Source organism: Palaemon carinicauda, chromosome 23 (genome assembly GCF_036898095.1).
Source record: "Palaemon carinicauda isolate YSFRI2023 chromosome 23, ASM3689809v2, whole genome shotgun sequence".
Classification (NCBI taxonomy): domain Eukaryota; kingdom Metazoa; phylum Arthropoda; class Malacostraca; order Decapoda; family Palaemonidae; genus Palaemon; species Palaemon carinicauda.
Genome location: NC_090747.1, coordinates 90725937 through 90752378, shown reverse-complemented (window position 1 = coordinate 90752378; position 26442 = coordinate 90725937). Strand labels below are relative to the sequence as shown.

The window sequence follows — 26442 nt, the reverse complement described above, 5'->3', positions numbered from 1 at the left end:
GAGACTGTGGCGTCAACATGAAGCTACTGATTTTGGTACGTGTGCTTCCGTGGTCCAAGTGTACAGTATGTGTGTGTGTCTGTGTCGTCAATGGAAATTGGAAAATTCAATTTGTATTTGTCGGTATTTGCGGTCGATATGTTTTTTTTTTGGGGGGGGGCAAATTTTTACACCTGTATAAACACATACATATAGATATGGGTGTATTTATATTTAATGTCTACACCTGTAAAACTCATACAGTACATATAAGCATGAGTGTATTTACATCTAATGTCTACACCTGTAAAACACATACATTACATATACTGTAGATATGAGTGTATTTATATTTAATGTCTACACCCGTATAAATACATGCATATAGATATGAGTTATTCATATTTAATTTCTACACCTCTATAAACATACATATAGATATTTGTCATTATATCTAATGTCTATACCGGTATAAACACATACATATAGATACGAGTTATTTATAGTCAATGTCTACACCTGTATAAACACATACATATAGATATGAGCGTATTTATATTTAATGTCTACACCTGCATAAACACATACATATAGATATGAGTTATTTATATTTAATTTCAACACCACTAGAAACACATACAGTACATATAGATAGACATACGCGTATTTATTGTATACGTGTATATATTTTAAGGTTCAATATAGAAATATGTAACATTTACTTAACTTGTAAAAGCAATCTTCTCAGTATGTAAACCGCCCTACAAGTTTCTCCGATATCTTTCGAAAAACCTAGAATACATTCGCACCCGTCGGAACATTAAAGACGAGAATAACGTAAAAGCAATTCTCAAAGCATAAGTCAAAATACCGCAAACACATTCGTTAAAATAAAAAATAAGTGGCCACATCAAGGGGTGTAAATGTTCATGCAATTCATAGCCGGAAAACAGTTTTATTTTCCGTTGAACACAGACATTTTTGTTCAGTTATGTTATTTAAAATGAAACTGATGATAGACTTGATAATATATAATCGTTTTCACATTACCTCAATTTATTTTTATAAACACTTCAAACATTCTAGTAAGGAATATAACCAATGTTCACTTTGCGTTTAAGTTAATTCTATCACTGTTCCCTTTTATTTTTACAATTTAACCTTTCCTTTCCTTTCTTAATTCTGCCTATCGTTTGTATTTTCCCATTCTTTTGCCATCATTTTTATCCTGTTATCCATCCTCGATGTTAGCATTCCTTATCCATACTATGTCATTACTTTTTATCATATGTCCTGGTTCTCTCCTCACTTGCAGTTTATTTACATCTCTCTCTCTCTCTCTCTCTCCTCTCTCTCTCTCTCTCTCTCTCTCTCTCTCTCTCTCTCTCTCTCTCTCTCTCTCTCTCTCTCTCTACTTGGTTTCAGTTCTTTTTTTTTCTTTTTTTCTTAAAGTGTGATTCCCCGTAGCGATTAATTTTCCATTCTCTTGCTTGAGGGTACAGTCGGGCACACTATTTTATCTAATTTCTCTTCTTGTTTTGTTAAAGTTTTTATAGTTTATATAGGAAATATTTATCTTAATGTTACTGTTCTTGAAATATTTCATCTTTCCTTGTTTCCTTTCCTCACTGGGCTAGTTTCCCTGTTGGGGCCAATGGGCTTATAGCATCCTATTTTCCAACTAGGGTTGTAGCTTAGCAAGTAATAATAATAATAATAATAATAATAATAATAATAATATCCTTACGGGAGGTAACGGTAGAAGAGTTATGTACTCTTGATAATTCTGAAACAAAAAATATCTACCATCCCATTCCGTTAGGTACCTTGCAGCGGCTTGTTCGGTATAAGTAATTTCAGGGATATTCATGTCTAAATTTGTCTCCTTTTCTTTTGTACATCATGACTAAAGAAATTCTAATTGATATGAAATTATAGTATTCGCCAGCTTGAGTATTGTTTTTACATTTACAATCTGAAGGGTTGAGAGAAGAATTCGATCTTAGAGACTAGCATGTCACATGAATTTAATCTAAAGATATAATACGCTAAAATGAATTTAAAAAGGCCCTAACATAAAACACATCTGTGAATAAGCTAGTAATTGTGATAACTTTCAGGACTGTATATTTCACAATCTCCTTACTACAGACATACTAACTCAAGATAATTTAAAAGTAATTCCTAGGCTTGTTTTATCATCAGTAACGATAAAGGTCCTTATTTTCCCGGCACCCAGCGTCCCGTGGCTTGTTTTATCATCAGTAACGATAAAGGTCCTTATTTTCCCGGCACTCAGCGTCCCGTGGCTTGTTTTATCATCAGTAACGATAAAGTTCCTTATTTTCCCGGCACTCTAAGTCCTGAAGTGATACCCAGTTATATTCTCTAATAAGCAAATGCCAATGCTGGGAAATCGAAGAAAAATATTCCTTATCGAACTTATTTCAATTGTTGAAGTCTTTCGGACACGATTTCGTCATTTTTCAAATACCAATATTTTATATATATATATATATATATATATATATATATATATATATATATATATATATATATATGTATATATATACATACATATATATAAATATATATATATATATATATATATATATGTGTATATATATACATACATATATATATATAAATATATATATATATTTATATATATATATATATATATATATATATATATATATATATATATATATATATATATAAAGCACCAATTTCAAACGCTGGGACTTGGATTCGGCTTCGATACTTTGAACATTCAAAACTGTTATAAACAATTGAGTAGTTTTAATCAACATAAGCTATCTGCGTGAGAGAGAGAGAGAGAGAGAGAGAGAGAGAGAGAGAGAGAGAGAGAGAGAGAGAGAGAGAGAGAGAGAGAGTGTGAGTCGATAAGCTTTACAGTGGTTACCACAAACCCGAAGAAAGATGAAGCACCTGGCAAAAAAAAAAAAAAAAAAAGACCCTCTTAAAAACTAAGGAACATTACCGGAACCCAGCTGGAGATACTTTAGTAGAGAAAGCCAGGAGACGTAGAAGGGTTAGCATGGAAATTTCGTGGTTCCGTGAGCTATGATTATGTATTGTTAGTCATTGTTTTACTTGTGTATTGTGAGTGCGTATTGCTTTAATATTTACAGGACAAACATAAAGGTAATGACAAAAGACTACGGCAAAGGACTTATTTAAATTGGCCAAGATGTACAGTTAGACACAGGAATATCTGGTACACCTCGCTTTGAAGAAGTGCACCATGTCGCACCCTTACTGAGTGGAGTTCCTGTGTGTAGTCCCACCGAGCGCTGATACTATTTCTCCCAACGTAGTCCCACCGAGCGCTGATACTATTTCTCCCAACGTAGTCCCACCGAGCGCTGATACTATCTCTCCCAACACTATCTGTTTGGTTACTCGACGCACAGTCATCGCTCGATAGGTTGCACTTCCTCGGAGCGAGGTGTACCAAGAAATCCTGAGTCCACCTGTACATAAGAGTAAGGCGGAAAGTAAGGAATTTTGGAGTCAGGCGACAAAAAAAAAAAAAATGAAGGTCAAGCAAACGTTCACACGGACACGCAAGCATATCCGCACACAAATCCATAGAAAGCGCAGCTTGATAAGAGAAAGCCCAAATGACAGTCACTGCTTAATTACAAACTGAAATTAGTCAACCAGTTCGAGAAATCTCCGATTCTACATTAATGTGTAATAACTTCCTTATATCAACGTATTTATTTCCTTATTTCGTCTACTCACTGGTCTATTTTTCTCTGTTGGGGCCCTTTGGCTTATAGCATCCTGCTTATCCAACTAGGGTTGTAGCTTAACTAGTAATGATAATAATAGCCCGGAATGCTGTCTTCTTTGTTTTACAATATATTTTTCTTAAAGGTTTGTCTCAGTTGAAAAAAATATTTACATAAAGATATATTGTAGCATGAATTATCATATGAGTATCTAGCAATTCTACAGGATAGACATTAACGCCTTTAACCAGAAATTCCCAAGAGCAAAACATCCAATAGTCATTTATCAATGTAGTCCATTTCAGTGTACTGGTATCGCAAAGACTATGGTTCAGCATCCATTAACTAAGGCTTGGTAGTAAACCTACTACCAGAGTAGATTAAAATGGAGATTCTGTTACACAATGTCTAGTCCTCTGTTGCGGTAGAATGCACTCGAGTAAAATCATATCAAACGGAAATAAACCGAAAAAGACCACTTCTGTACTACAATCTAAGTCTTAAAACCAAACTAAAAAATTAGATGTATGGTTTTTCTGTCTTTGCTGTCTCCCGTTAACGATATGGAATAGCTAGAGATTAAAAAAAATAATACTGTCCATAAATAGAGAAACGTAAACAAAGAAACAATGTCCTCATATTTAACTGGGCCAAGCATCGCAAGCCCTTACAATGATACTTGGGAGTTCAAACAATACAGAACTAAAAATGACAAGAATAATGTCAAGGAGAAAAGGAGAGTTGTAAAGAGAAATGCTTTTAAAAGAGAAATCTGAGCGAGATTCCCGATATAGAATGAGAGTAAGGGACACTGCTTAGCAAAGAAAAAGGATTCCAGAGAGAAATTTGATATTGAATCAAAATGCAAGCAAACATAATTATGTCTTGTCCACGCTACGTACTCTAACTATAACACATTCCTCAAGGCGGCACACTCTTTTTCTCATAAGTCTGTAGGTCTGCAAAGCTTTTTGGCAAGAAAAAATAACGCCAAATTTATGCTTACCAATTCCCCGTCGTATTCGGGTATGGGAACATGAAAATTAACTACCATAAATCATAAATTAACATAGTACGCGCACTCTCTCTCTCTCTCTCTCTCTCTCTCTCTCTCTCTCTCTCTCTCTCTCTCTCTCTCTCTCTCTCTCTATAAGCCTCAAATTCTTTGTTTACATTAGAGCTTTCTGCAACTAAACCTTGACACGTGGAGGGACAAACTCTTTTTATCTCCAAAACACCATTGGACCGGTTAATAGGAGTAGGAGGTCGAGTGTCAGGGGGCCTATTTCAAAAGAGACTCGTGAATTGAGCTAACGGGAGGATAGTCTCATAGAATATCAACAAGGATGAGAAAAGACAGCTTTGTAGATGTGTTACCTGCTAAAATGTAATAAATAAAATGTAATAAAAACCTTTTCAAGTAAATAAACAGCAAATTAAACAAGCACAGGTTTTAAAGTATTCTTATCATTTGCGGAAGAACAAGGTCTATAGAGATAAGCTATAGACCTAGAGGAGGAGATTTCAAACACTTAGTCCTACTCGTAAAGTGACCTCTAGTTCTGTAAATTCTGAGTTTTAGCTAAATTTTGGCGTGGGGAAAATCAAATAATTGTTCTTTTGAAGTCTCACGAATAGATGACAGATACTTCATTTTCTTTTTCATAAATTGAATACATTCAAACCACCAAGATTGCATTAAGTATATTTCCTCCAAATTTAGAGCAAGTTCCCTTGTAAATTAGATGTTCGTGAAACCTCAGACACATGTTGCCAATGGAACAAACACTTAGGAACTATCATGAGAGCGTGAAGAATATTAATGGCCAGAGACATTCCAGCAAGCTGGCTGCGGCATGCTTTAGCAGTGAGAAACATAAGGGATATTAACTAGCCTACAACGTATTTTTGAAGAGTATGTGATAAGGTGATGAAGCAGATACTAAAGAAAATAAACCCTCACCGCTTGTCTGTTTCGCAAATCTTCAAGAACCACGAAAACTGGTTTCATTCAAGTTATCATAGATCTCCATTATCGAGCCAAAATCTCTCAGTGCACGAGAGGGTAATTTCAGAAAAATCTTATTAGTTGAATCAAACGTTTCTCAGAATACCTACACTAACAGGTAGAAAATTCAAATCAAGCAGCTTTACATAATACGTTTTTTAGGAAGACAATTATACGTCCATGTCAATTTTAATAAACTAATATCATACCATTAATTCATCATTAAATTTCATCTTCGAAAGTCGGCTGCCAATCAGTCACGATGGCAGACCACTTTCTACATAATTATTTTCCCGCCGGAACCGTTCAGTACGAGAGCCGATGCGCCCAAGGGACATTCTTCTTGTTGCACAATACAAATTAAAATACTAACAATCGCTCACAACTCACCGTCACGAAAACTCAATAGACAATGAGAAAAAATTAAACGCTTTCCTTTTCATTGGGCAAATCGTCATACTTCGAATGTAAGATTTGTTTTGCAAAGAATGACGCCATCACCACTAACCAACCGTCAGCTTTCTAAACAGCTTGCAGCCATTACCCACTGAGCCGTATCTTCTACGCCCAGTGAGATTACTTCTCCCTCTCTTACGGGCAATGGATTTTCTTGTTAACAAGAACAAGCTGCTAACGGGGTACAAGGGTGAAAGTATCTCCAAGTTATCCATAAGATGAATTGACAGATGAAACCGTTCTCAAAAGACTGTCGAATTATCTTTATCAAATTTTATATGATTACAAAGCATTCTCTATTGTGAGCACATCTCATGAAAAATACGAAAAATTACTAAGACTCGTAAAAATGAATGAAGAATGACTTGAATAACTCGCCTAAAAGAATGAGCGAACATAAAATATATCAATAAAATATGCTGGTCATTCTTATAATCTATTCATATAATAAGTTTTCGGTAGAATTTTCAATTGGTCTCTTATTCTACTCAAGATTTAAACACAGAATTTTCTTTTTCGTCAGGATAAGTTTAAAAAGTGAAACTAGTGTATGTGTTCGCACGTATGTCATAAATAAGCCTAACAATTATGGCCATGTGATACGTAACCAAAACTACCTAATCTCCTTTGACAACTAACATATGTTTTATTTACGCTCTGTAAGATCCACCATTATAACACATGGGCTTAAGTTTGATCTTTGTAACCAGGCTATGTTGGGTGATTTCTAACCAGTTACCAAGGTCCAATGTCCTTAACCATACACCGCTCGGACGCATTTGTATGCGCGGGAAAACTGTTTTTACCTAACGCAGCAAACCCTCAGCTAAATTAGACTTTAATTATCATTTAAATTTTAATGACATTTTCTATGGTTACTATTTTAGATATGATGCATTTTGCATATAAATTTCTTAGCTCTTAAACTGAATAAGTCTATTTGACTTAATACCTAAAAGCATTTGCAAGTGTTGTTAGCAGTTGGATATCGTAAATGTTCGACAGTAAGCATTACTTCAGGTCATGTATTACTTATTAGGAGCATACACGTTGACAGACTTCATATTGAACTGCAATTGACAACTACTGCTAAACCTTTGCTAGCAAAGTAAGCTACGTTACTGGAAAATTTTGCAACAAATGGGTAACATATGTGACAAGGCAAGTGTGGCAGTCGCCACTTAGTAGGAAGGGTTTCATTAAGAGACCGGAAGATGACAGAAGATTACCTTTTAAAATCTTCAAGGTTGTGGTGGCCTATTGGAAACGTTCCTGCCTGGTGATCTGCCAGACTGGGGCTAAAGTCCCTCTCAAGCTCGATAGTTTCTTGCTATGTAGTGTCTACAACTTCACCACCATTGTGAGCCTATAGGTCTATCTGCTGAGTCATCAGTCCCCATTGCCTGACCCTCCCCAGCTTGGGTGGAGAGGGGGGTTTGGGCGCTGATCATATGTGTATGGCCAGTCTAGGGCACTGTCACTGTCCCTTGTCTCTGTCATTCATAAGTGGCCATTAAACCTTTTAAACTCTCCCCACACAACCACACAAAGCTTGCTAATTTGACAGGGAAGGTCTATGGAGAGATCGAGGAAAACTACACATGTAGTTGGTGTTTTGAACATAAATCACGAGAAGAGATAGGAAGATTGGAGCAGACTCAAACCCTAAGGCTTACCTGTCGCAACAGGATTTATAACTCGTTTCGTTAACTAGAAAGTAAATCTCTAGGAATTCAGAAAGGGAAATTTATTTTCTAACTCAAGAGAAAACTTGCGACTGAAAATTTCACACTAATTTGTTATCTGGCAAATTGTTCTTTATTCTAATCAAATTGAGTTGTAAAGATGGTCAACGGCGTTGTTTTTACATATCTGTCAATGTCACTGATTTGTTAAGTTGATGATATTTATGATGACGATGATGGCAATAGCAATAACTAATTTTGATTGTGACAATAATAATATATTATTATTCAATGTCAGCCGACATTCATATAAAAAGGACTGCATTAACTTGTAACGAAAAATTTCATAAAAGAAAATAACCCATTTATTAAAAAAATCAACACAGAATAGAATCATCTAAGTGGACGAAATAAAGCTAAGTACAGCACAAAAAAAAACTGAAAAAAAATGAGAAAATTAGGATACAGAGGAACATACCGGAGCTTAAGAAAAAAAGACAAAAAGGCGTTACACTTTCAAACACGTAAACATCGTGTTTTTATGCGAAGTGATATGTCCTTTACTTTGCAAAAGAGAATACAGTATTTTGACACATATTGCTTACAATCTGTAAAACCAGTAGCACTACAAAAGCACAAACTCTGTGTGGAAATGTTTTTATGAAATCTACAGGGGGAGAATTCCCAAAAAGGACATCACACAAAGTCTTGGTTAAAATTACAGCCAGATCTTTGCCCAGACACCATCTATAACGTTTAAAATGCTTCCTGAAGGCTAAAATTACAGCCAGATCTTTGCCCAAAAAAAGCATCTATAACGTTTAAAATGCTTCCTGAAGGCTAAAATTACAGCTAGATCTTTGCCCAGACACCATCTATAACGTTTAAAATGCTTCCTGAAGGCTAAAATTACAGCTAGATCTTTGCCCAGACACCATCTATAACGTTTAAAATGCTTCCTGAAGGCTAAAATTACAGCCAGATCTTTGCCCAAAAAAAGCATCTATAACGTTTAAAATGCTTCCTGAAGGCTAAAATTACAGCTAGATCTTTGCCCAGACACCATCTATAACGTTTAAAATGCTTCCTGAAGGCTAAAATTACAGCTAGATCTTTGCCCAGACACCATCTATAACGTTTAAAATGCTTCCTGAAGGCTAAAATTACAGCTAGATCTTTGCCCAGACACCATCTATAACGTTTAAAATGCTTTCTGAAGACTAAAATTACAGCCAGATCTTTGCCCAGACACCATCTATAACGTTTAAAATGCTTCCTGAAGGCTAAAATTACAGCTAGATCTTTGCCCAGACACCATCTATAACGTTTAAAATGCTTCCTGAAGGCTAAAATTACAGCTAGATCTTTGCCCAGACACCATCTATAACGTTTAAAATGCTTTCTGAAGACTAAAATTACAGCCAGATCTTTGCCCAGACACCATCTATAACGTTTAAAATGCTTCCTGAAGGCTAAAATTACAGCTAGATCTTTGCCCAGACACCATCTATAACGTTTAAAATGCTTCCTGAAGACTAAAATTACAGCCAGATCTTTGCCCAGACACTATCTATAACGTTTAAAATGCTTCCTGAAGGCTAAAATTACAGCTAGATCTTTGCCCAGACACCATCTATAACGTTTAAAATGCTTCCTGAAGGCTAAAATTACAGCTAGATCTTTGCCCAGACACCATCTATAACGTTTAAAATGCTTTCTGAAGACTAAAATTACAGCCAGATCTTTGCCCAGACACCATCTATAACGTTTAAAATGCTTCCTGAAGGCTAAAATTACAGCTAGATCTTTGCCCAGACACCATCTATAACGTTTAAAATGCTTCCTGAAGACTAAAATTACAGCCAGATCTTTGCCCAGACACTATCTATAACGTTTAAAATGCTTCCTGAAGGCTAAAATTACAGCTAGATCTTTGCCCAGACACCATCTATAACGTTTAAAATGCTTTCTGAAGACTAAAATTACAGCCAGATCTTTGCCCAGACACCATCTATAACGTTTAAAATGCTTCCTGAAGGCTAAAATTACAGCTAGATCTTTGCCCAGACACCATCTATAACGTTTAAAATGCTTTCTGAAGACTAAAATTACAGCCAGATCTTTGCCCAGACACTATCTATAACGTTTAAAATGCTTCCTGAAGGCTAAAATTACAGCTAGATCTTTGCCCAGACACCATCTATAACGTTTAAAATGCTTTCTGAAGACTAAAATTACAGCCAGATCTTTGCCCAGACACCATCTATAACGTTTAAAATGCTTCCTGAAGGCTAAAATTACAGCTAGATCTTTGCCCAGACACCATCTATAACGTTTAAAATGCTTCCTGAAGGCTAAAATTACAGCTAGATCTTTGCCCAGACACCATCTATAACGTTTAAAATGCTTTCTGAAGACTAAAATTACAGCCAGATCTTTGCCCAGACACCATCTATAACGTTTAAAATGCTTCCTGAAGGCTAAAATTACAGCTAGATCTTTGCCCAGACACCATCTATAACGTTTAAAATGCTTCCTGAAGACTAAAATTACAGCCAGATCTTTGCCCAGACACTATCTATAACGTTTAAAATGCTTCCTGAAGGCTAAAATTACAGCTAGATCTTTGCCCAGACACCATCTATAACGTTTAAAATGCTTCCTGAAGACTAAAATTACAGCCAGATCTTTGCCCAAAAAAAGCATCTATAACGTTTAAAATGCTTCCTGAAGGCTAAAATTACAGCTAGATCTTTGCCCAGACACCATCTATAACGTTTAAAATGCTTCCTGAAGGCTAAAATTACAGCTAGATCTTTGCCCAGACACCATCTATAACGTTTAAAATGCTTCCTGAAGACTAAAATTACAGCCAGATCTTTGCCCAGACACTATCTATAACGTTTAAAATGCTTCCTGAAGGCTAAAATTACAGCTAGATCTTTGCCCAGACACCATCTATAACGTTTAAAATGCTTCCTGAAGGCTAAAATTACAGCCAGATCTTTGCCCAAAAAAAGCATCTATAACGTTTAAAATGCTTCCTGAAGGCTAAAATTACAGCTAGATCTTTGCCCAGACACCATCTATAACGTTTAAAATGCTTCCTGAAGGCTAAAATTACAGCCAGATCTTTGCCCAAAAAAAGCATCTATAACGTTTAAAATGCTTCCTGAAGGCTAAAATTACAGCTAGATCTTTGCCCAGACAGCCTATATAACGTTTATAACCATTGAAGAAGGCTAAATTTACTGCCAGATCTTTACTCATATTTTAAATCAAAATTACTGTTTTGACCATTTTTTTTTTATGTAAAACAAGAGAAAGACATAACGATATAGGAAGCCTCGTGAACAGCAAGTTCACCGAGAGCATTGAATTATTCAGAATAACTAAGAGCAGTGAATTCACGACCAAACAATTGTGAATTGCATTCCCAGTGCAGGATCGAATAATCACTAAATCATTCACTAGAATCCCCTTCATGGATTCATGAATTTGGGCCATGTGGATCAGCGTTGGGGCCCCGGTGGCTATTCAGTTTCGTGGGTCAAGGGGAGGAAGGGGGGGGGGGGGCTGCTGTTGTACTATGAAGTAAGAGTTAAGAATTTGGACAGCTGGAGGGAAGAAAATTAGTCCCACCCTTTCTCCACTCATCATTCCTTCAACACAGAGTACACTATTTATAGATCCAATTAAGTCTCTGTTGACATGAATCGCCCCTTAATCACAAAGTATTACCTTTATTATTATTATTATTATTATTATTATTATTATTATTATTACTTGCTAAGCTACAACCCTAAATGGAAAAGTATAATAATAATAATAATAATAATAATAATAATATAAAAACATTATCTTATGAAAAACATTGTAAAGTAGCAACAAGGGATCATGTGATAAGAGGTAAGCTTTTCTTTTTTATTTCATCACAAAGAATCAAATAAAGCGAAACCAAAGATTGGTAAAAGCCATAAATCAACAATGGCGAATCCACCTGCCACTTTTACTTAACGTATTTAACACCCCAGTGCGCGCATGCGCGTAAAACACACAACGGCTAAGAAGTAGTGACCAACTTATTTGCAGAGCTGAGCTCCCCGAACGAACGGACGCCATCTGTCAGTTCTATTGACAACATAACGGTTTTATGGTTGATAAATACTTTCTTTTCGGATTCCGGTGTAGATATTCACTTTCTCCCTGCACGAATAAATCTGCATTTTTTGAGTAGGCTACTTCAGAAATCTTATAGAAATTTAAATTTTTTTTCCATGCAGTGTCCCAGTCTATGTAAAATATTTTAGGCATATATATACTGTGTGTATATATATATACATATATATGTATATATATATATGTGTGTGTATATATATATATATATATATATATATATATATATATATATATATATTATGGAAGTCCTCTTTTATACGTAAATTTGATTAAGCCTGTTCATGAGCATAACAAGTGCAAAGTTAATGTTAATGGAGTCTTATCTAAGAAATTTCCAGTGAACAGTGGAGTACTCCAAGGGAATGTGTTGTCACCTATGTTGTTTATCCTCCTCATGGATTTTGTAATGCGTGGAACAGTCAGAGATGGTGGAGAAAAATTGGACAGGATTGGTGATAGGAGACCTAGAGTATGCCCTTGTTAGCAGAACACCACAGAATTTGCAATGCTTGCTTACCAGAATGTACGAAATATCACACGAGGTTTGGCTGAAGATAAATAGAAAAAAGATAGAGATGATGAGAACGGAGTATGCAATGGAAGAAGAAATGCCATTGGAAGGAGAAACGATTAATGAGGGAGAATCATTCAAGTATTTAGGAACTATGATCTCCAATACAGGGTCTTTAGAATTTGAGTTTAGGGAAAGATTGAAAAAAGCAAATCAGACAATGGCTAGGTTAAGTAAAATTTGGAAATCAAATAGCCTGAAATTACATATAAAAATCAGACTATATCAGTTTTTTGAGATTAGTGTTATTCTATGGACACGAGTCATGGTATGACAATGAAACAATCTCCAATAGATTTAGTAGATTTGAGAACAAAGCCCTCAGAAGGATATTGGGAGTTAAATGGCAGGACAGGATTAGAAATGAGACTATAAGAGAGATTACTCGAGTGCCATATGTGGATGAGATCATGATGAGGGGTAGATGGAGATGGTTTGGTCATGCTCTTCGCACTCTCTTGGAGAGATTAGTTCACCAAACTTTCAACTGTGCTACACAAGGCACTAGAAGAGTTGGAAGACCCAGACCTACATGGCTGAGGACTATGAAGCGTGAAGTAGGAGATGATGAATGGAGAAGTATTGATTTAAAAGCTCAAGATAAGAGACGACTGGCAAAATCTAACTGAGGCCCTTTGCGTTAATAGGTGTAGGAGGAGATGATGATGATGAAAAAGAAAATGGGACTGGAAACTTCATCCCTACATTCCTCATGGATGAGGTTGCTACCCTATGACCCCTTTTGACGCTAGTGCCCATATGCAGCTGCGCTCTTGCGACCATGAGCCAAGAGCACTGTTTAAACTGCTTATCCTAATATGAAAGTAAAGTATGTGTATACTGAATGTCTAGGCACATGCGTGTGCTATCACAAAACGTTAGAAAACGTTATACTCATGTTTGGCAATATTGAAAATATGTCGTATTTTACTGAACTAAACTGAGGTAAAGAATGCTTTACAGACAGCGATGCATCGCAAGTTTCGTAGCTCACAAAAAAAAACAAGCTTATTATCAAGCGAATAGAATAAATAGCTTTCACGCAAGCATTCGTATTACAAGAGAACTAGGCAACGATTTTCTCATGATTCCAGTAATGTTTTTGTGACAATGTCTTCCAAATGGGAGAAGAATCTACAGAAAAGAATATTATAGAATGTGGGAAACAAGAAGGGACGGTAAGGAGCTCAAAGTAAGGAGGGATAAAATGAAAGAGAAGGAGTCTACCTGAAGTTTCCTGGACATTACACCACACCAGATGTTCATTTCCCATCAGGTGGATGAGAGAAGACAGCTCGAGTCACATGTGAATTTTTTCTTTTCAGGACTTCGAGATCGCTAAGCGTAAAAACTTCATTTGTTCTTTTTTTATTAAAGAAATTTGATTTTTTTAAATGACTGCGTCGGTTAACCTCATTGATATCTTGTTCCTTCTGCTGTTCAGATAACGCCAAAATTATTTGTAAAATTGCATTAGTGGTTTGTCCATCGGATTATATTTAAGCCAGGTACATAACGATTAGGCTCATTTAATTCTCCTGTTATTGTAAACTGTTATATTTTTCTTGATAATTTACTTTCTTTTACTTGGGATTATACAACACATGTTATGTGTGTGGTCTAACACACAATCTCTCCATCAACCAGTTGGTTTTCATCTGTACTTTACCGACCACAACAACAATTTAGACGATTAAAAGTCTGTGTTAACACTAATTTAACAGTGTACTCACGAATGTTTTTAATTAAGCTATGGCAACTTAAGGAATAATCTGTGACTCGGTCTATTGCTCACTATATAGTCAAGCTCATGGGACAACATATTTCACTTGTCGTCCTTATGAGCTATGGTTAGTCACCTAGGCTGAGTCATTAGCACCCACTACCTGGTACTCCCTAGTCCTAGTCTATGGGTGATGGTGGTTTACCCTGGTTGGGTGACGGCAGTTAATGCAATAATGGCTTGCCAGTTGCCACGAGAAATCTTTAAACCTCTAATAAAGCCACAATATACTTTTCCGTCATTCCAAATCTCATAGCGATTTTCCCTGTCCCCACATGCTAAAAAAGAAAGCCTTTTCTGGACCCTGCCAATTAAAACGAGGTTGCGTAAAGGTTAGGCGCACGTTAAAACAAAGCGTATTACTGAAATGTGAATCAGGTCACGCGATCCATACATGTATAATATAATGATATGAAATTAGCATTTCATTTCACTCGGTAAGATTGAGGCTGATAGGACTCGGAAAAGGCTTGCATAACATACAACACAGAAATAATGTCGTTTCCGTATAGCATTCATTCCATGCACTATTTTTTTAATTCAAATTAAAGATTCACAATTCGTTATAACTGTATTATGGAAGGGTTGTGATGGCCGATGTGGTAACATCCCTGACTGGTAAACGCCAGACTGGGGTTCGAGTCCCGTTCAAACTCGTTAGTTTCTTTGGTCGCTACAACCTCACCATCCTTGTGAGCTAAGGATGCAGGGTTTGGGGGAGCTCTATCTGCTGAGTCATCAGCAGCCATTACCTGGCCCTCCTTGGTTCTCGCTTGGATGGAGAGGGGACTTGGGCGCTGATCATATGTATATATGGTCAGTCTCTAGGGTATTGTCCTGCTTGATAGGGCAATGTCACTGTCCCTTGCCTCTGCCATTCATTAGCGGCCTTTAAACCTTTCCGGTTTAAGTTTCTTGTTACCTCACAGCTGTATCTGGGTTTGAAATTTGCTAATTGTATAAGATTAAATTTTCCTTTTGTGAGATTTAGCATTACATAGTATAATACTTATTTGAGAAAAGTTAATTTTGAAGATTTAATTTCGTATATATCGAATGACATAAAAAAAATTAAAGTTATAGTGAGATAGTTAAACAATTTCCAAACATCTTCCAAACTTTTAAAAATAAAATCTCATACAAAAACATTTTTTTTATGGACTCAAAGGAATACTTTTGAAAGCTTTGGAAAAATAAAAATTCGTTAGTTAATCTAATTATAGAAGAAAAGCAAGTCAAGATGATTAGTGTATATCCGGTTCCAAGGTCAGGTGATCACCGAAGGTGCCAAGCATAGGTCACTTTATGGGTCAAAGTAGTACAATGTAGTACATTCTGAGAGACAGGTATCTCATCATTACAATGAGAGAGAGAGAGAGAGAGAGAGAGAGAGAGAGAGAGAGAGAGAGAGAGAGAGAGAGAGAGAGAGAGGCTAATCTTACGGCAAAACCAGATAAATTACCAGCAACAGAGTATCATTCATCGCGAAATAAAGTATAAGAAATATTACCAATGATAAAGCAACATATTAAAAACACTTCAAAATATTAAAGGAATAATTAATCCAGAAAGCAAAATCTTGACTACACATAAAAGGACGGAATCAATAACAATAATAGACGCAACGAGAGATTTTCAATAAAGTGAAAACAGAAACAAGACCAAAAAAATGAAACGAGAGACATTACTTTAATCGCCTGAATTATCCAAACGCAAGAGCAACGTCTGGCAGGTTTTCACTGATAGTTCTTCACGGAGAACACCACCAGTGCAAAACGCATTCACACGAAATACTCGCCTGAAAGAAACTCTGTTCTACAATGAGAACTTGGGAAAAGCAAGACTAATTAGTCAGACAAAGCGAATTCTTCTTCTTCTTTCCCAACGTTATCCCTAAACTAAGGGGTCGGTTGTCTGATGCGCCCTCTCCAATACCTTCAATCAAAGACACCCTCTTTCACCAAACCTCTTTTCTCCATATCATCCTTCACCTTATCTGGTCATCTAATTCTCTGTCTCTCTCTTAATCTTCTCCCCCTAACAGGTTCCTCCCAAGCCCTCCTCACTCCCTCCCCACCATCTATCTTCAACACGTTTCCCCACCATCTCAGTCGTGACACTTATCATCTCTGAAATCTTTACTACACCTGCCGTTACAATGTCATATTATCAATGGCTAATTGCAACGTCACTCGTAACTAACATTGTCTGTGACTGGGAGTATACAGTATGTCTTACTGAAGGTGTTTATGTAACCTTTACATAGATTCAATAAACACTTCTTATCTTTCAACTAAAGATTCAATATACGTGTTTCATCTGTCAACCATGTATATTCTCGTTAGTATGAGAAAAAGGGGGGGGGGAGTGAAAGATATATCCCCATACACTTCTTCGGTAAACGTATAGGTCTGAATCAAAAAAACATTAACGCATCTCAGGGAAGAAAATCTTACATAATAACCCACTCAAAAACCACAATTCCAAAGAAAAAAATGTGGCAACACTGCATATAATGATTGACATGTACTCTGGAGGTTTAGTCGGGACCCAAGCTCTCTTGCTCAAAAGGATTTGGCACCTCACGAACTACAAATTAAAAAGAATAAACAGTTAATACCACCAACAGAGCAAGAGGTTTAGAATCAGTAATGCTGGTTAACCTCCCACCTTACAAGCAATATCGAGAAAAAGGTATTGCATCTACCACACCTGGGGAATATTTTACGGTTGTGGCACAACCCGTCATCTGTTATTTCAACCTGAACGAGAGGATGGGTATGGTTTCCTATCAAACATTAACTGCAGAAAAAAAAAAACTATAGTGAGGTTTTTTGTCGATTATTCCTCTATCAAACTACAAAATGGTTCAACCTTTTCACACTTTTTATCCAAACAATGATAATAAGATCTTAATATCTGTCTGATGAACAAATAAAAACTTGCGATTTAATAAGATTAAGACTAAAGAAATGAGAGATGAGAAGCGATACATACAAAGAGTACATACACACAATACACACACACACACACACACATATATATATATACACAGTAGAGAGTGAGAGAATGTGCGTATACATATAATCATTAAGACTCGTAATGAGTTTGTTCATGGCAAATTATGAAATAAGAATGTCATGAAATTTACTTGTTTCTTTTTAGGGACTACAACTACTTCAAAAGACAATTCTTCCATCAGAAATTTTGATGATTGCTATACAATCGTCATGAAGTAGGAAAAACTTATGCAATACATTAATTACGAATAGACGCATCAAATTTCCATCATGTAAAATTAATTGCAATTTTTAATGACCCACAGATATGTGTGAGCCTGGTGTGTGGCACGCCGGTGCTTCAGAAGCGTTCAATGCCAGCTTCGGTTTATGACTATTACGATTTTGTGGAGATCCCTCGAAGTCAGACAGAAGCTTCTGAAAGATCTGATGGCCCAGTTATGGGACCCGTGGCTAGTGGTCCATTGCCTCGCAGAATAGCCATGCCCTTACCACCCAGACATGGTCCTCCTCCTCCTCCATCAAGATCAAGGAACCCTTTCCCTGGGCCCCGTCCGCAGAAGTTCAGGCCCGGTAGAGAGCCCGACTACAAGCTTTCAGAGCCTGACGTTTTGCCTCCCCAGTATCGCCACAGGCCAGTGCCCCAGCAGGCTCAAAAAAGACCCCAATATCCACCTAGACACCAGAAACAGCCAATTCGTCAACCTGAGCCCCAATACTTTGACTATGATGAATTTCCTACTGTCTTTGAAGACGATTCCTTTTATCCCGAAGATGAATCCATCTTCATAGAGCAACCTCAGCACCCAAGAAAACCACTGGTTCATGAAGGTCCAAAACCGGCCATCAGAAACCGTGAGCCTCCTGTCTACTTAGACGAGGTAAGTTCTCAATATCAAGAACAGAGACCACCCCTTCACCAAGAGGAACAGCGCCGTCCAGAGTACCAAGGGGAAAGAAGGCCAGAGTACCAAGAAGAAAAAAGGCCACAGTATCAGGAAATAAGAAGACCACAATATCAGGAAGAAAGAAGACCACAGTATCAGGAAGAAAGAAGGCCACAGTATCAGGAAGAACGGCCACAGTATCCTCCCCAAAGTGAAAACAAGCCCCATTACCAAGACGAGATTTTACCGGAATACCAAGAAACTCTATCCCAGTATGAAGAAGACCTGCCTCCTTACTATGAAGAGGAGTTAACCGAACAGTACAAGGACCCCTCACCGAAGGACCAGAAACGCCCGCCCTTGAACAATTACCTGACGAAGCAGGAGAAGACAGACGAACCTGTCAAAGAGAAAAGAGATGTTCCCCACGGTGGGGGTCACCTGGATGAGAATGGTTTAAAGGTAATAAGGGTAATACCTTATAATATAGATGCGTATGTATGAAAGCCTTATAGAAATTATATACTTTTTCGAATTTCTTATACTATATATCTTGGCAGTACGATAATCATTTAATCTTTCGTTTCCAAACAGTTTGCAGCAGATGCAGCTGCTGTTGAGAACGCCAAAGGTGCAGGTCGACTGGCCTTCCAGATTCATGGACAACAAGGACCCCATTCTTACCGATTTGGCTACGACACAGGAAAAGGGTGAGTTTGACTTCTCAATGCTCAGTACATTACGTTACTACAGTCTTCTTAAGTTTACATGTATTCAAATGATCTTAGAACTCAGTTATTAATGAGAATTCTGTCTTCTCTTTTCTCGATTTTTTTTTCTATCAAGCTAACTCTATTTTAGGAATTTTCAGGATTGCAAAATTTATTAATTCTCCTTATATTAAGTCTACACTCTATTATATATCAATTTTTTGAGTGGGGATACCTTAACGCGGTGAAAGTGTTTGTGTATTGCCCTAATCAGCAAAGCTGTACTAGTCAGGGCCATCCATACTAGGTTGGTTTGCTGTGAACGATCAGGCCAAAATCTCCTACCATCATCAATCCGCAGTGGTCAGTGTGGTGATGAAAACTGACCAAACCCCAGACATGAATAAGGCCATGTCTGGGGCCTTTGTCCTGCAGTGGACTAGAAACGGCTGTGAGAAGCTCTCAGAGAAGGCATATTCTCCATTTGAATACTAGCTGTATCACTGTTCTTGTATTTCGCCTAAACTTAAAAGGATATTGGTTGTTTACCTTCAATAAAACGTAGAAAGAACAACCAATGTTCGTTAGTATGATTCTGGGTTGGGCTAAATAAGGTTAACAGAAGTAGTAGTAGTAGTAGTAGTAGTAGTAGTAGTAGTAGTGAACAATACTGTGAGGTTCCTTTTAAGGAATACATTACTAAACTAGAGGCGACTCAGTAGAGCGGAGACCTCCGTCTCGGCAGCTTATTTCTCGACCTTTTGCTCGCCCTTGTCCTTGACCTTTAACCATAATATGTATTAATTGGCGTAGATTTTCATACACTCAAATAGGAACCAATTTTGAAGTCTCTGTGACAACAATGTCTAAACTTACGGCTGATTACGTGAATTGGACATTTTGCTTAACCGTGACCCTGACCTTCCAAAATTTAATCATTTCCAGGTTTTTACATAACAGTTAATACCGACAAGTTTCATTTCTATACGATTAAAATTGTGGCCTGGAAGTTTTTCACAAGCAAACACACACATAACGTTGGTAGAGATAAAAAAACTATCAAATTCACACGAAATCTTTTTGAAGTCTATTTCTTTAATTAAAGCTAAATTTCCAAAGCGGAAATTTAACAGGAACGATCTGGTTTCCGCGATTAACGAATGAATTTTCTACACTTTGAAGACAAAGGGAGAAAGGCTGGAGAAGGTGACATTTTCTTTTCTATTCAGAGTAAAAGTAAAACAAGCAAACGTACAGCAATTTCGCCATTTAGCTCTTACTCAATTTAATACTTATACATGCTTTTAAAATCAATTTGCATAATAGACATACACTAGTTGATTGATTTATTTAATACCATAAAATACCGTCATATCACTGATACTTACGACACAAAAAAACTCTTTTAGTAGCTTTGCGTGAAAGAATTCTTACACTAAAGAAATGTATACTAAAAGCTACATCAAATATCTTTGTTGTAATACTGGTCGGTCAACGGATAAGATGAATTTGATCTATATTGAAGCAACGAGATGGCAAGACACGTGAGGGTAGCAACGAGTTTTAAACACAAATTCTAAAGCCAAACTTCCGTTTGAAAAAAAAATTAACCTTTTATCTCTCATTAGCTAAGGCAAACACACACACACACACACACACACACACACACACACACACACACCGAAGAACTATGGAAATCGCTTAATTTAAAATGTCTTCATCTATAACCATGACAAATCAGCATCTCCGCGCTATGGACCTTGTGGTAGCAAAGGAAACTTCGGTTAAGCATTTTCTCATTATTCTTCTTATTTCTAAAGAGGAGAATCAGCCCGTGATCTACGGCTAAGCTCCATTAACTGATTTTTCAATTGGTTGAAAGCCTCATCAATAAAAAATACTCTAGAGATCGATCAAATTAATATGAAATTTTTTTTCTGTTTTTTTAATTAGATTCCATAAAAACATTAACAATTTACGAAGGGTCGGGATTTTTCTTGAGTTGTAAATGTTACTGTTTTTAAAATATTTTATTTTAATTGTTCATTACTTTTCTTTTAGTTTATTTATTTTCTTGTTTTTCCTCACAGGCCTATTTTCCTTTTTGGGCCCCTTAGGTTTATAGTATCCTGCTTTTCCAACTAGGGTTGTAGTTTAGAAAATAATAATAATAATAATAATAATAATAATAATAATAATAATAACAATAATAATAATAATAATATTTAATCCCAACAAAGTTCCAGCATGGCATCTTGTTAGTGACAAAGCCGTCATAAATAGCCACTTGTCAAAAACTTAGCAATCTGTTGCCAAGGTAGAGATATATTTCAAATATAGTACAAATACCTGAATCCAGATGCAACAATTGAGAAAAGAGAGAGAGAGAGAGAGAGAGAGAGAGAGAGAGAGAGAGAGAGAGAGAGAGAGAGAGAGAGAGAGAGAGAGAGAGAGACCTTCAATGTTGGAAACCGTGGCTCTTCCTCATATATATTACTACTGTTAAGGAAAAACGGTGGCTATAAACTTAAAAGAGTCAATTAACGGATTCAGTCTGCTGTCACCAACTGGACACAGACCAACCGCTATGCACCAAGATCTAGACTCTCACTTTCACACTTTTGTTAGCGATTGAAAATTTTATATGATTCCTTCATGAAAAAATTACTTATTGCAATAATGCCATATTGAATTGTAAGGTGGTTGGAGGAAAAAAAAAAACTATATTACTTTATAACCAAGTAAAATTCTGAATTCGAGAGGATTATATCTTTTTAAACGATAAGGGGTTGGCTGCTGAGAAAAAAACAGTTCATAAGATAAAAACCCTCTACAAGAAACTTCCACGACATTAGCAGCTTCAAACACCTGCACAGAAGGCTCGCCTGTAGTACATTAACCGTCTCAGTTCTCACATGCACCATCTCTCTCTCTCTCTCTCTCTCTCTCTCTCTCTCTCTCTCTCTCTCTCTCTCTCTCTCTCACACATTCCAAGTCTTCCTCTCCTCCTTCCTAACACTTCTTGAACACACACTCTTCCTTCTTTCTAGTTGAGCAAAACTAGGGATGGTTCAGCGCTGTGAAATAACGAACCCTGGCCAGCCCCTCAATCACACAGCCTCAGCCTCTCACTTATAATCCCATCAACTACTCATGTCTTCCATTTTATCGACATCATAATTACGTTGCTTAATTCTTTAAAATCTATGTCCAAAAGCATTCTCAGTTTTGCATTAACATTTTCTAATCTTGTAACAGTCAGCTCTCGACTCCCTTCTATCGTCCCTATTCAACAAATCTTAAAATATTCAACCCATCAACCAAGGCCTAAAGTTATATCCGACTTGCATCTGTTTTTCCAAGATCTAATTGCTCTACATTTCTCTTGTTTCAATTTCCCCGTAAGGCCACTAATTATTCTCCCTGAATTTCCTATTCACCTTCGTCCCTCTGTTTTTGTTACTGACCCTCTTTTCTCTCTCACTTTATTCTTGACTACCCTATCCGTCATCTTCTATGCCACACTTATTTTTCTCCCCTATCATGCAACTGCACTAAAAATAATCTTTTTTCACTTCATTAAACTTTTGATCACCTCAAGCACAAAATTTCCATATTCATTCCCTACTCCTTACCTCTTAAATATTCAAACACCCTTTGCTGTTCCAAAGACCTTACCCTGGAATCTCTAAACTTCTGGTTTTTTAACCTTGTCCTTTAGTTTATAATTTCCCTCTTTATGTGCACTTTTCCCTTCCTTCGTATCCAATCCCCTTGCTTACATTCCTAGCCAAAATATCCCAGTTTCCTTTCCAATTTACACCCACCTTAACTTTTGCTTCAACCAAATAAAAAAAGAATATTGCCACAAACCAAGCCTCTTTCAAAAAAACATGCACAGAAGAATGTCCATTCTCATTAACTTTAGAATCAGACACTTCATACCAACTAATATCTCTATCTCTTACAGTTACGTTCCTTTGCATTAAAATCTCCTAGTACAACCATCCTTCCATGTTAAAAAAAAAAGAAAAACCACCCTAGCACAGATTCAGGCTCTCCTAAAAAAAAATTAATTCCTTTGTTTTCTACTTCTAGACTAAACTGTTGTTACCAACCATCACAGATTTTACTCTTTCACCAATACTACTGACAAATGCCTAAGTTCCACATTTTTCAGTCTCCCCAGACAAAATCATTTTTTGTCTTGCCCAATACTACTGGACACACTGGCCTTTCACTTTTCCTTTACTGAGTGCCACTGTCAAGAACTCTAACTTTACTTAAAAGAAAATAACTTTGATATTTAGTTCTCATCTGCACAGTATCTAAGAACATATCTTTCATGGTTGGTTTTTTAATACAATTCAGGGCATAGGGCTACAAACCATATCCCATATAAATCATCATAACAACAAATTAATAAAAACAACCAAACAAACAAGTATCTATACAAATAATAATAAATAAATAAGTGAGAAACTGATACAACGAAGCTGGTTGTACTGACACCAAGTATATCTTTTTTTATCATAGTTGAGTAATCTATAGACCTAGGGTTGAGCATTACTGAGCATGGCGTTCGCGCGGCCCACTAACCAATCTCTAATATACCTCCTCCTTTGCTTTCAGGTACAACCGCCAGTTCCGCTACGAGGAGAGAGACGGCAACGGTCTAGTGCACGGTCGCTACGGCTTCCATGATAAGGACGGAAAGTTGCAGGTGGTCAATTACTCGGCTCATCCCAAGCACGGTTTCTCGGCGGATGTTCCTCACCCGTAAATCTCTCTCTCTCTCTCTCTCTCTCTCTCTCTCTCTCTCTCTCTCTCTCTCTCTCTCTCTCTCTCTCTAGCTTCGTTAGCATAGACTAAAATAGATTCCCCACTGATGACTTTTCAAATATAATTGCGGAAATGGCTGAAAAGAAGCTATATTTAAAAGCTGTATTGAAGATAGTGGAAAAACCACCAAGTTCTAGAAGTCGAGTGACACTGCCCTTTTATTCTTTATCCATGGGTAGGGGGGGGGGGTTGACGTTACTAAGGAAACCGAGCTAACAGTCAAGCCGATGGCCTTTTCTGGTCTTCCAGAACATCAAAATGTCACCAAAAACAAAAATTAATCGCGTATTATCTAATCAAAACCTCAGTCCTCTGGTACTTGACCTATCACCTATACTAAATTTTTTCTAAAGAGGCGCATTTGCACCGACTCGCAGCGGAGCCCTTTTAGCTCGGAAAAGTTTCCTGCTCTCTGATTGGTTAGAATTATCTTGTCGAACCAATCAGCGAGCGGAAAACTTTTCTGAGCTAGAAGAGCACCCCTGCGAGCCAGTGCAAATCTGCCTCGCTAAAAAGAATTGACTATAGATAGCCTGATACCCCGGTGACGAAGAATATATTTCCCCACCCATTAAGCTCTTGTTCATTGATTCAGACTATTAAAACAGTAAGGGAACCATGAATAGAGAGGTGTTTTTTCGAGGTACATCTAGTCAATGACAAGTTTTCTTTGACAGGACGCGAAAAGGGGTGATAGAATTCGAGAGTATATGACAGTACAAACAAGTGAATAGTGATGATTTCCAAGGAGGTGGTTTAAATTATTGGTTAATCATGAAAATTTATGGGTAATGGGTAACCCTCTTTTATAATATAGTATATTGATTCCTTATATTTTACTATATATATATATATATATATATATATATATATATATATATATATATATATATATATATATATATATGTATATATACTATATATATATACATACATATATATATATATATATATATATATATATATATATATATACGTTTAAATTTGCATTTCACCTTAAATACATCTTGTCCGAAGGGTATTAGACCACATCAAAACTAAAGTTATCGATACCCAAAGAACAAGAAAGTAGACGGCTTCCATAAATATTTATTCACCACATTACTCTTTAAAATACACACTGTCACGTTAAAATATGAACGGGAACAATGAACATTGCTTCTCAGTTCCATTTCCGCTAATTTTGCAGGTGCTTGAAAAGTGAGTATTATTTATTTTGACGTAGAGTTTAGGCAACGTTCGTTGCAACCTTTTGTTTTATAGTTTATAAAGACACAACTGTTGTTGAGAGTAATTTCTTAGTGTATAATAAGTCTTATATTGCACGAGATTATATTTCGTGGAATGTATGTTGTTATTGTTATTATTAATAAACATGAAATTTGAGGAATTTTTAATTATCCCTTTATAATTTACAAGCAAAGAGAAAAAATGATGAGAGGACAATGGATCTGAGAATTAAATGTGCAAAGGTAACAATGCTGTTTAAAGAGAAACAATCACTATGTACATGAAAATAATAATACAGAGCTCTGTTTGCAGAATATTCAAGAAATACTCTTCTACATGAGAGAGAAGAGTGTATAGAGTATAATTATGAAATAAATTATGCAAATAAAGAAGCAGTAAGAAGGGCATTTAAAACGATGAATGAAATAAGCAAGACTTGAGGGATTACAAAGTACTTGTAGATGGCTGCTGGAGGAGTCATCAGCAGCCATTGCCTGGTCCTCCTTGGTCCTAGCTTGGGTGGAGAGGGGGCTTGGGCGTTGATCATACGTATATATGGTCAGTCTCTAGGGCATTGTCCAGCTCGATAGGGCAATGTCACTATCCCTTGCCTCTGCCATTCATGAGTGACCTTTAAACCTTTAATGTAAACCAGGATGTGTAGGGTATGTCTGCAAGAGGGGAAAAGTTCCAAAGGACGAGGTGAAAAGTGACTGCAAGGATGATATAATCATTGCATTCTTAAGTCATGTGCTGTGTACAACATAAAACAGAACAGCGGATAGAGGAACAGCAGTGTAAGAAATGACAAGGATAAGGTATGGATCAAGTTGATAGTCAGCAAGATAGAGAAAAAAGTAAAGTTAAATGTTCTTAATCAATTTCAAAGTTTCCACAAATCTTTTATTTCAAATTTCACCTGCCATAGCTTTTATATTGAAGTGTAATTCCACCGTTCAACCATTGCAGCCCTGATGAAGAGCTATATGAAGATGGTTCTAAACAACTGTCAGAACCAGATATTAAATGGAACGACAAGATTCCAGTTTTTGTCTTTTGTCTTAAATCTGACTGAAGTTGTAAAGCCGGAGAGATATCTTTAAATTTTAGATTCCACAATTATATCATATAAAAACATGTCCAAAAGTATATTTAGAAGTAGAAATCAATGGGTATACTGTATGAAAGTAGAGAGGATACGGCATTGAAAAGAAAATACTGCAAACACAAAACTACAAGGTGCTATGAGGAATGACCCATCACATGGAACTGAAATCAGACAGTAGAGTCGTTTACAAGTCTAGATATTCTGATAGACCAAGTAGGCTTTA

General features: G+C 36.6%; 1 protein-coding gene across 1 annotated transcript; it reads left to right on the top strand.

Annotated features, from left to right (window-relative positions):
• Positions 1-24078, top strand: LOC137617000 (uncharacterized). The gene is made up of 4 exons (XM_068346861.1): positions 1-35; positions 17748-18791; positions 18924-19039; positions 23672-24078. The coding sequence occupies exons 1-4, from the start codon at positions 18-20 to the stop codon at positions 23820-23822; spliced, it is 1329 nt and encodes a 442-aa protein (XP_068202962.1). The 5' UTR covers positions 1-17; the 3' UTR covers positions 23823-24078.
• The last annotated feature ends 2364 nt before the right edge of the window (positions 24079-26442 follow it).